Consider the following 12,274-nt stretch of genomic DNA (forward strand, 5'->3'; position numbering starts at 1 on the left):
ACAAGAAAGAGAATTGACACCCACCATCTCAAATTGTTCTAAAATCATTTCTATAGTTAGAAACAGACAAGATTAGCATTTCTGAAACATTATTTTGTTGAAAGCCACCCATATGAGAAATTAAGCTAATTGATTGCACCCAAATTGACTATTTCAGTTTATAGGATTCATATAATATTCAATAACTATAATACCCAAAGCCCGATTTGGACAAATCCTCTTCCTAACAATGAGGAAAATCCACCCACAGACCCCCCCCCCCCCAAACCACACCCCAATGGCCAGTATATAATACTCTGTGTTTGACAAGTAGTATAAAGCTGTGGCTTGGAGGATTGCTTATTCAAGCTATGTAATGTGTCCTCAGTGAATTTAGGGATGTTTATCTCCCCTGTTCAGAGAAATTAGGCATTGAAGTTGTTAGGTTTATGTCCCATCATACAATCGGATATTACCAGGTTCTGACCACTAGATGGTGCTGTTACTGGTTTTGGGTAAAAGGTGTGAAGAACACATCCCATGTTAATTCAAATCTTGAAGACGTCTTCCAGCAATTTTGTTTTTGTTGTTGTAATTTTTCATGTTAAAAAGCGATATCCCAAGTATAAAGTACACACACTAAAGGGTAAAAAAAAGTATATTTTTTAAACTGCAAACTTCAAGAAGTAAGGCATCCAAGGTGTTACAGAATCCCGTGCCGAGGCCGCTGTGGGTCTAATTTCCAGCGTGTATGTTGTCTACATTTGTCTGGCACCATGTAGTCTAGCTCTCCCCCTCAGGTGAGAGTTATCGATCACCCCAGGTTGTGGCTTCAGCCAATCAGACTCTTCCCCCATGCACCCCACCACTGCCCATGCACTGATCACGCATTCTCTGATTGGTTAAATACTCACAGCTAGCCCTGTACTTGCAGACAACAACGGCCATACCATCATAATGGGAGATTTTAATGCCAAACACATCGACTTCAACTGTAATACTACAAACACATCGGGAAGAGTATTAAGGGATATCCTCAACAGCACAAACCTGGCCATTCTCAACACCAACGAGCCCACACACATCCATTCTTCAACCTCCACGGCAGACATCCTTGATCTTGTCCTCTGCTCCCTGAACTTGGCTGCTAAACTTCTTAGCTTCTCCGTCAGCCATGACGTGGGAAGTGACCACCTTCCTGTCCTTGCCTCCTTCTCTCTCCAACTCCAACAAGCACCTGAAAAGCAAAGATACAAATACAAGAAAGCAGACTGGGATACAGAAAATACAGAAATTGCATTACAGACAAGATAACAAATATTGCAGTAACAACACAGAACCCCAAAGATCTGGAATAGGGAGTATCCTCATCCAGGCCTGGGAAGAGACCATCTCACCATCTTACCACCACCAGACCACCACAACAACAACTCCCACCACATATCCTCAGTCTCATCAAGCAGAAAAGAAAGATCCGGAGAGACTTTATTAGAACAAGAGCACCCAACCTGAAAACAGAAGTTAATCGGTTGCAGAATCACATCAGACATCAACTCACCCTCCACAAACAGAAACAATGGACTGCCTTCAATCACCAGCTAGATACAGACACCAACCCCCGGGCCTTCTGGTAAAAAATCAAAACAATCAACAGAGACAAAACCAATAACATCATACCTGTGCTAATGTCTCAAAACCAACTCATCGAAGACAACAAAACAAAAGCAACATTATTCAGAAACCACCTACAAAATGTTCATTCTTGTCCCGATGATCCTCTCTTTGACAAAGACTGGAAAATCATCATCGACAGAGAAATGCAGAAAAGTGTACACCTCAAATCCGACACCAGAAGACCATCCTCTCACCCGCTCTGTTAGCATTGAAGAAGTCAACTCACCTGAAAAAAACAAAAAGCAAAGCACCAGGGGAAGACAACATTGACAGCACACTCATCAAACAAGCACCTGATGAATACCTGCACCTCCTTTCTAACCTCTTCACAGCATGTCTCACGGAAGGCTACTTTCCCCTGCCCTGAAAATCTGCCGTTGTCATAATGATCCACAAACTTGGCAAAGACCCAGACAACGTCACAAGTTATAGACCAATCAGCCTCCTCAGTCATGTCGGGAAGCTGTTGGAGAGAGTACTCACCCAAAGACTGAGCGGCCACACTAAGGAAATGGACCTCCTTGGAATCCACCAAGCTGGCTTCAGGAAAGCAAGATCAACCACGATAACATTCTAAGACTGTCAGAGGACATCCTTCGGAACTTCAAGAAAAAATAACTTACCCTGGTGATTTTCTTTGACCTAGAGAAAGCATTTGACAAGATGTGGCACAATGGACTGTGTTACCGGCTCGCAGATTCCAATCTCAAACTACCGCTCTCCATCAGAAACATCATCACTAGCTTTCTCCACAACCGTACAATTAAAGTGAAGGTCTCCACAGCAATATCCTCACCTCTCACCCCGGAGGCAGGTGTCCCACAGGGGGCAGTTCTAAGCCCACCACTGTTTCTACTCTACATATCAGATATCTACTACTCTCCACCCACCATAGGTCAAGTCTCACAGTTTGTCGATGACCTCTGCTACTGGTCCAGCTCCAAATGTCCTTAACTTGCTGCAAAAAAACTCCAGAAGTCTATTGAAATTATCGAGACATGGTCTAACATGTGGCGAGTAAAATTGAACCCACAAAAGACCCAATGTGTCCTCTTCACAAGAAGCACCAGCAAAAAAAAAACAGGAAAACCATAGATCTCGAACTCTACGGTGAAACAATAAAAGTAGAAAAAGAAGCAAAATTCCTTGGAGTCACCCTCCAGAGGAACATGCACTGGACAATCCATATAGCGAACATAGAGCGAGAGGGACGAAAAAGACTAAACCACCTAAAAACGCTGTGCGGAAGAAAATATGGAGCCTCACCTCAGACAGTGCTGAAAGTCTACATCAGCTACATCCGACCCCTCTTTGAATACGCCCTACCAGCCTGGATAACAGCTTCACCGCAGCAGATGAACCGGCTACAGAGGGTCCAAAACATGGCAATACAAAATGGCTTACAGACTACCAAGATACATCAGCAACCACTACGTTAACAGCATATCAGGACTGACATCAATCAACAATAGACAGTCAATCATTGGACAGAAGTTCATCAACAGAGCCACTCACAACCCATCACCGAAGGAAGCCGTGGGACAGGCCAAATGGGCCACAGATACACCCATGTCCATAATACTGAAACTGACCTAGAGGAGATTTTCTTTTTTACAAAAATCATTTGTGTGTGTATAAAAATGTGTAGATATGTGAATACACTCCTTAGCCCCCCCACCCCTCTCCCCCTGCACAGTTGTGAGCTATAATTTGAATGAAGTTTTTTATCCCTTTAAAAAAAAAAAATGTCACTTCTATTTTTATTTTTTAAAGTAAACACCACAAACTCATGTCGGGAAAATAAAAAAAAGGCTAAACTAATCTACGCCCGTTCTGATAAAAAACCTTAGGGCATCTAGCCTCGGGGGATGCCCTGCTTGATCACCCCCTCCTTCCTTGCGCCTGGCCTGCCCTGCCTCTTCCACCAATCCAATTGTTTCTTATGGACAGAAAAGAGCAGAGGCTCTGAGCTGTCCAATCAGGTCCATTGTCTACTGAGTTGCACTTGTCAGACAGATCCGTTGCGCACTCCTGCAAAGGTATAAATATTGCCCTGAGCCTGACGGCGTTACGGTGGGCAGAGTTGTGCATTGGATGCGTGAACTCAAAAACCATCCCCATGTACAACTTCATCAGTGTGTGTGAATAAAATTCCTTATGTGTGTTAACTCTTGTTCTGACTGAAGGTGTCCACATGCTTCCCAGCCAAAACAGTTTGGTAGAGTTCGCATGTATTATGATGACATTTTGTGACGTTTTTGTTTCGTTTCGTTTTTTTCCAGCTGCTCGAGCACACAATGTTTTCTCAAGTCAAGCCAAAGTCTAAGCCCCTTTGTTAGTGATTGGTCAACAGTAGGGATTCTTCAATAAAGTCTGTGGTCATTCATGACTCATTTTCATGCAATTGTTTTTCACTGAGAAATACTGCACCAAACATCTTCGATGTAAAATTAGATGGAATATCTCCTCTGCAAAAACTTCAAAATTAAATTACAGATTTTTTTTGTCATCTTAGATTAATCAGGAATATTCTGAGGAAGTGTATTCTGGCTCCGATGTCTCAAAATGGACAAACAGTACTATTGCCACTCTTTATTAGTTTTTCAGAATGGATAGCCCCCTTTTTTTCAACTTTCTCCTAATAGACAACTAAATCTAACTGCCTGTAGCTCAGGCCCTGAAACAAGGATATGCATATTCTTGGTTCCATTTGAAAGGAAACACTTTGAAGTTTGTGGAAATGTGAATTGAATGTAGGACAATATAACACAATAGGTCTGGTAGAAGAAAATACAGACGGATAACTTGATATGTGAAATGCAAGAGAAAGGTCACAGTTCTAGCCATCACTCTGTAATTCCGATGGTGTCCACAAGATGGCAGCAGTGTATGTGCAAGGTTTCAGACGGATAACTTGAAGTATGAGCGTTCTCCATGACATTTAGTGTGAAGTCACCCAGGTACATTTGGGCAAATCATGAAGGAGACAGTTGCATTCATACTACATTTTTCTGCAAGAATATCGTCAAATGGGGCAGCAGGGTAGCCTAGTGGTTAGAGCGTTGGACTAGTAACCGAAAGGTTGCAAGTTCAAATCCCTGAGCTGACAAGGTACAAATCTGTCGTTCTGCCCTTGAACAGGCAGTTAACCCACTGTTCCTGGGCCGTCATTGAAAATAAGAATTTGTTCTTAACTGACTTTTCTGGTTAAATAAAGAAAACATTTTTTTTTAAAATACGGATACTTTGACTTAGCTTTTCTAGTAATAGTAGCCATATTATAAGTTCAACATTTGCAAAACAACCAGTTTTCAAAATTCTGAATATTCTTATAATTTTTGTCCAAAAGGAAAAGGCATGCTGTCGCAAAAGGTAGGACCTACATTTTGCGACAGACACAGGGTTTCCGGATACTCCCATAAAACCCAGTTCATTGGCTATCTAGCTAGCTTTGTTTGACCCCGATTGGTGCTTACTTGACAGTTCAAGTGATGACCACGCCCTTTATTGGCATGCAATGAAGGCGTCGCTCTCTGACCAAATATGGTGTCCTATAGGATATACTACACCCCTAATGATATAGTCAAGTCTCGTTACGTTCTAGGATCTCTGAGGAATACATACGAACGTGATTTGACTCGTTGAAACAACGTTTAGGGTGAGATTTTCACAGATTCTTTTCTTTGCAAATTGAACGAGTGGAAATACAAAATCGATCGTGCATGCTATATGGACCTTTTCAGGATATGAAAAAAGATTTTATCTAACTAAACGGAACTTCATGTTATCTCTGGGAACCTTTGGATGATAAATCAGAGCAATATTTCAGAATGTAAGTACACATTTCACCTTCAGAGGTGAATTTATCAAACCTATCGTAGTGAAAAAAGTGTTTTGTTGTTGGGAGCTCTCCACAAACAATAGCACGGCATTTTTACGCATTAATAGCTACTGTAAATTGGACAATGCAGTTATATTAACAAGAATTTAAGCTTTCAGCCGACATAAGACACATATGTACCGACATTGTTATTTCTCAAAAATCTGCGATCTTGATACAAGGCGCTGCATGATTTACAACTGTCCCGATGACGGGACGCCGATCCCTAAGAAGTTGGAGTTATTCCAGAACACTCGTGCGGTTCACCTAGCCGACTAGACTCCAGCCGAACTGAAGCATGCTGGTGCCTTTACTCCTTTCTAACCGGAGGCAGTGTCATTGGGTCACACGTCAGCAAAAACATAAAGCCAGGTTTCTCTTTTATTTATAATGACAGTCTAACCTGGGCCAACAGTGCACTGCCCTATGGGACTCCCAATCACAGCTGGATGTGATAGAGCCTGGATTCGAACCAGGGACTGTAGTGACACCTCTTGCATTGAGATGCAGTGCCTTAGACGACTGCACCATTTTGGAGCACTGCACCACTTGGCCCAAACACACCAAGAGAGTCGTGAAGAGGGCAAAACCTTTTCCCCCTCCGGAGACTGAAAAGATTTGGCATGGGTCCACAGCTGCACCATCGAGAGCATCCTGACCGGTTGTATCACCACCTGGTATGGAAACAGTACATCACTGGGGCCAAGCTTCCTAACATCCATATAATAGACAAAGGAAACCCCATAAAATTATCAGACTCCAGTCACCCAAGTCTTAGACCGTTTTCTCTGCTACCGCACGGCAAGTGGTACCGGAGCGCCAAGTCTAGGACCTAAAGGCTCCTTAACAGCTTCTACCCCAAGCCATAAGACTGCTGAACAATTACTCAAATGGCCACCGGACTATTTACATTGATAACCAATGACTCGTCAGTGAAGAGCACTTTTTTGGGGGGGGGGGGGGGGGGGGGGGGGTCGTGGGTGTATTTTGACCATTTGGATTCCTCACAACTTAGTCATTGTTAGGAAGAGGTTTGGTCCAAATCGGACCTCGAGTACTATATTTATTAAATATGGCATGAATCACATATTGAAATGCAATGAATTTAATTTCTCAGAGGTCAAATTGTCTTTCAATAAAATAATGTTGCAAGAACACTTAGCTATGGGTTTCTAACTGCAGAAACCATTAAATAAAAAATCTAAGATGGTGTGTGACATGGCTTGCTGAAATGGAACGACCCTTCTAGTAAAATATACTGTGAAATTAGGGTAAGACTAACACAGAAGGTTGGTGGAACTTTAATTGGGGGGGGAATGGTATCAAACACATGGGTACTGAAAGTACCCTTTAACCTTATGGGTGTTCTGAATAAGCCCACCTCTTAAATAATACATGAATGAATTTCCAAACGTAAAAAAAACTTACAAAATGACATGTCTTATGTAAGCTTAAATTACAATACATGAAGTATGATCACTTATCTGAGAAGGTACTAAAAATATTGGGAAAATGTATTTTTGTGAGTCACCTCCACACTAGTAGGAATTTACACAACTGTCAATAACTTAACATCTGATTGGCTTAGAATACAAATGGGTATGGATACAACAACCACATGAACTGGTTGAAATATTAAAATGGTAGAAAAAGTCTTATTTTTTATTTGTATCCAAATATGGAAGCGGCTCCCGAGTGACGTCTCAGTGCAAGAGGCGTCACTACAATCCCTGGTTCAATTCAAGGCTGTATCACATCCGGCCGTGATTGGGTGACCCATAGGGCGGCGCACAATTGGCGCAGCGTCGTCCGGATTTGGCACTCGTCGTAAATTAGAATTTGTTCTTAACTGACTTGCCTAGTTAAATAAAGGTTATGTTTTAAAGCAAAAATATTAATGGGTACGTGGGCTTAATAGGTACACTAACCCCAACTGTAACCCTACACCTCGTCTCAAAAACAACTTAAACTAACATTACTCGAATGTCGATACATTTTAGGTTGAGTAAGTTAGACAAGCGTAATGAGTAACAAACCTGCTCTGTGCAACGTTAACTTTATCTTTGGTTGAAGAACAATGTCGAGCAGCCTCTGAAAACAACTTCCTCCTGATACTATCGTTTTTTTTTTACTAACCATTACCTCTCCTCAGTAGCAGCTGTTGCTCTCTCGTTGAGGAAACCCCTCAACTGTATTTTAGACATTTTTAGATCATGAAAGTTTAGGAGCTAGCTAGCTGTGTTGTTTTCATCACGTGCTGCATCAGCGACAAAAGCATTTGTATTTCTATTTTTGGATCCCCATTAGCTATTGCCAAGGCAACTACACAGCTCCTCAGCCTGGAGACCGGGAAAATTAAGGCAGTATCCAGTTGCATGGACGAGTAAAACATTTGAACTCTTGGTCAGACACAAGTAAAGGCATTTTGCGCCATCGCCACCTGCTGGAGTGGTGTGAGACAAAGTTAGTTCGGGCATTTAATTCCATAATTTAAACCAGGTGAATACAATATTTATTTTTAATTTGCCTGTTATTTTCCATTGGGATTCTTTTTCAGTGAAGATGGGTACTGTACATGACATTTATACTCATAACACAAATATTGGCACCAAAAACAATGACATGGATGTGCAGTCTTGGGGTTGAAAGTTCTTTTTCTGTCCTCTTGCCCTCTTTTCTTTCTTCTGTGTGCAATATACATTAAGTCATTAGGTGTCGCCCATGGACAACCAAACACAATCCTGCTCATGCAGCTGCATAAAATAAAATAAATCAAACAAGCAAGCACTAGTAAAATGAGATGAAAATCAACGTTCTCATGCATCGTCTTGACGTTTGGCTTCTCTGGTACATATAGATATACCACAATGAAGGTTCCCACCCTCTGCTCCTCACATCACACAGTAGTAAAGTTCACTCTAGCTCCCAATACTCTCAATCCACCTTTTCCACAGTCGTTTCACTGGGCAAGCAACTCTCCTAGTGCTTCTTTGGGTCCTGACAGACAATTGTATGGTGCTTGCAGCTTATAGAGGAGATTGTCCAACGTTGGGTTTGTTGTTGTGCTATATAGTGGTTCTGTCCACAGGGCTCTCTCAGTCTTTGACAAGCCTGTAAATATGGTGCTGGGCTCCATGCTCACTAGTAGACACCTCAAAGACATAGGCTATACACAGCAGGGTCTCCAGTGTGTCCCTGTTGGTCACCACCTAAAGAGAGACACACACATTGTCCTGTTATACCACCACTACAACGCACACTTCCTTTGTGAAGAAATAACAAATCAAATGTTCATTCTTTTGCATACAGGTGGGTCTCAATTCTCACTAAGAACATGACAGAGATGTAAAGCGAACTACACAAATTTGAATTGTCAAAAATGTATGAGCTCCTTCAGAGAATGATACTGTCACAATTTTATTCCCCCTAGCACTGAATGAAAAACTTGTTGCATCATGATCTGTAGCATTGATACAATGTGTGTGTGCGTGTGTACAAATACTCACACCCTCATGACCCTGCCTAGAGGACACCAACTCACGCCTTAGTTTAGCACGTAGCCATCCCAGGCTTGCTTGCTGTATGGAAAAGATGCTATCTGCAGTGGCGTAAAGTACCCAAGTCGTTTTTTGGGGTATATGTACTTTACTATTTATGTTTTTGACAACTTTTACTCCACTACATTCCTAAAGAAAATAATGTACTTTACTCCATTTTCCCTGACACCCAAAAGTACATTACATTTTGAACACTTAGCAAGACATTGAAATGGCCCAATTCACACACTTATCAAGAGAACGTCCCTGGTCATCCCCACTGCCTCTGATCTGTCAGACTCACTAAACACAAATCATTTGTTTGTAAATGATGTCTGAAGGTTGAAGTGTGCCCCTTGCTATCCGTACATAAAACAAATTAAAATAATAATTGTGCAGTCTGGTTTGCTTAATATATGGAATTAGAAATTATTCATACTTTCACTTTTGGTGCTTATGTATAATGAACAAAAATATAATCACAACATTTCAACTGTTGGTTCTGTGTTTCATGAGCTGAAATAAAAGATCCCAGAAATGCTCCATACGCACAAAAATCTTACTTCTCTCAAATGTGTGCACACATTTTTACACATCACTGTTAGTGAGCATTTCTCTTTTGCCAAGAAAATCCATCCATCTGACAGGTGGCATATCAAGAAGCTGATTAAACTGCATGATCATTACACAGGTGCACTTTGTGCTGGGGACAATAAAAAGCCACTAAAATGTGCAGTTTTGTCACAACACAATGCCACAGATGTCTCAAGTACTGAGGGAGTGTGCAATTGGCATGCTGACTTGAAGAATGTCCACCAGAGCTGTTGCCAGATAATTGTATGTTAATTTCTCTACTATAAGCCACCAACTTCATTTGTGAGAATTTAGCAATACGTCCAACAGGCCTCACAACCGCGTGTATGGTGTTGTGTGAGCGAGTGGTTTGCTGAGAGTGCACCATGGTGGAGGTGGGGTTATGGTGTGGGCAGGCATAAGCTACGGACAACGAACTTAATTGCATTTTATCGATGGCAATTTGAATGCACAGCCATACCGTGAAGAGATCCCGAGGCCCACTGTCATGCCATTCATCCGCCGACCACCTCATGTACACAATTCCTGGAAGCTGAAAATGTCCCAGTTCTTCCATGGCCTGCATACTCACCAACTGAGCATGTTTGGGATGCTCTGGATAGATTTGTATGGCAGCGTATTCCAGTTCCTGACAATATCCAGAAACTTCGCATAGCCATTGAAGAGGGGTGGTACAACATTCCACAGGCCACAATCAACAGCCTGTTCAACTCTATGCGAAGGAGATGTGTCTCACTGCATTTGGCAAATTGTGGTCCCACCAGATATTGACTGGTTTTCTGACCCACGCCTTTACCTTAAGGTATCGGTGACCAACAGATGCATATCTGTATTCCCAGTCATGTCAAATCCATAGATTAGGGCCCAATGTATTTATTTATTTGAGTTGACTAATTTCCTTACATGAACTCAGTAAAATCTTCAAAACGGTTGCATTGAGCATTAATCATTTTGTTCAGTATATATTTAAAACCAAATACTTTTACTCAAATAATACTTTACTGGGTGACTTTCGCTTTTATTTGAGTCATTTTCTATGAAGGTATCTTTACTTTTGCCACCACTGGGTATCTGTTTCCCTAGATGTCCAGCTATCCCTGTCCAGAAATATTTGAATCCTTATTGTATGAATTATGTATAGAATATTTAAAATGTGCATTTGTGTGTGCTTGTGTACCTGTAGGATGGTGAAGTTCTCCAGTACACTGTTCATCATGTACTTCTCTGGCAGGTGTTTGAGCTTGTGGATGAAGTTGATCATATATTCACACAGTGGGGACCGGTGGATTCTGAACACATACCGCCCATTCTCAAACCGTGCATACTCCGTCTGGGGAAACAAAATATATCCAAAATATGATTTACATTCATGTTTTTTTTTTTTTTTTACTATTTTCTACATTGTAGAATGATAGTGAAGACATCAAACTATGAAATAACACATATGGAATCAAGTATTAAATCAAAATATATTTTATATTTGAGATTCTTCAAAGTAGCCACCCTTTTCATTCTCTCAAACAGTTTCATGAGGTAGTCACCTGGAATGCATTTAGATTAACAGGTATGCCTTGTTAAAAGTTAATTTTGTAGAATTTCTTTCCTTCTTAATGTGTTTTAGCCAATCAGTTGTGTTTTGTGACAAGGGTCAAGAAGCCAGAGTAATGGACATTAAACCAGTGAAAATATGTTGATTAGTATGATGAGTCTAAATTTGAGATTTTTGGTTCCATCCGCCGTGTCTTTGTGAGAGACGCAGAGTAGGTGAACGGATGATCTCCCCATGTGTGGTTCCCACCGTGAAGCATGGAGGAGGTGGTGTGATGGTGCTTTGCTTGTGACACTGATTTATTTAGAATTCAAGGCACGCTTAACCAGCATGGCTTCCACAGCATTCTGCAACAAATTTGCTATCCCATCTGGTTTGCACTTAGTGGGACTATCATTTCTTTTTCAACAGGACAATGACCCAACACACCTCCAGGCTGTGTAAGGGCTATTTGACCAAGGAGAGCGATCGAGTGCTGCATCAGATGACCTGGCCTCCACAATCACCTGACCTCAACCCAATTGAGTTGGACCGCAGAGTGAAGGAAAAGCATCCAGCAAGTGCTCAGCATATGTGGGAACTCCTTCAAGACTGTTGGAAAAACATTCCAGGTGAAGCTGATTGAGAGAATGCCAAGCTTGTGCAAAGCTGTTATCAAGGCAAAGGGTGGCTACGTTGAAGAACCTCAAATCTAAAATATATTTTCAACACTTTTTTGGTTACTACATATGTGCTATTTTAAAGTTCATATGTATTCACTATTATTCCACAATGTAGATAATGGTAAAGACAAAAAAAAATCCTTGAATGAAGTGTGTCCAAACTTTTGACTGCTACTGTATGTTTAATATATCATGAGATGGTCACACTGAAAATACATTCGATTATTTTATAAATGAAATTCAAGGAAATAAATGTATAATTTAGCTGATATGGCAAGACAGATATAGCATTAAACATATACTGTAGGCAATGGTTACCATAATCAAATTGATGTCCCCGTTGAATAGTATTACATTATAGCTAGTGGTCCATAGGGCTCTGGTCATAAGTAGTGCACTA

At 41.2% G+C, this 12,274-nt stretch overlaps 1 protein-coding gene and 1 long non-coding RNA gene across 5 annotated transcripts in view; both read right to left on the reverse strand.

Moving 5' to 3' along the window:
- Positions 1–280: 280 nt before the first annotated feature.
- LOC110501771 lies at positions 281–2,211 on the reverse strand. Of its 2 annotated transcripts, none has more exons than XR_005037467.1 (3): positions 1,729–2,211; positions 1,538–1,603; positions 281–1,216 (listed from the first exon to the last, which is right to left on the reverse strand). It is a non-coding gene; the product is annotated as an uncharacterized LOC110501771 (long non-coding RNA). The 2 variants fall into 2 exon arrangements; XR_005037466.1 differs by having other exon boundaries at positions 1,538–1,606.
- A 4,778-nt stretch (positions 2,212–6,989) lies between these two features.
- LOC110493488 (transcriptional enhancer factor TEF-3) overlaps positions 6,990–12,274 on the reverse strand; it is a 31,725-nt gene continuing 26,440 nt past the window's right edge. For all 3 annotated transcript variants that reach the window (XM_021567791.2, XM_036952723.1, XM_036952717.1), the window contains 2 exons: positions 10,841–10,993; positions 6,990–8,742 (listed from right to left, as the gene is read on the reverse strand). In XM_021567791.2, the coding sequence (XP_021423466.1) occupies positions 8,629–8,742; positions 10,841–10,993 (267 nt within the window). In that variant the 3' untranslated portion in view covers positions 6,990–8,628. The remainder of the gene's footprint in view (positions 8,743–10,840; positions 10,994–12,274) is intronic.

Source organism: Oncorhynchus mykiss, chromosome 2, assembly GCF_013265735.2.
Source record: "Oncorhynchus mykiss isolate Arlee chromosome 2, USDA_OmykA_1.1, whole genome shotgun sequence".
NCBI lineage: Eukaryota > Metazoa > Chordata > Actinopteri > Salmoniformes > Salmonidae > Oncorhynchus > Oncorhynchus mykiss.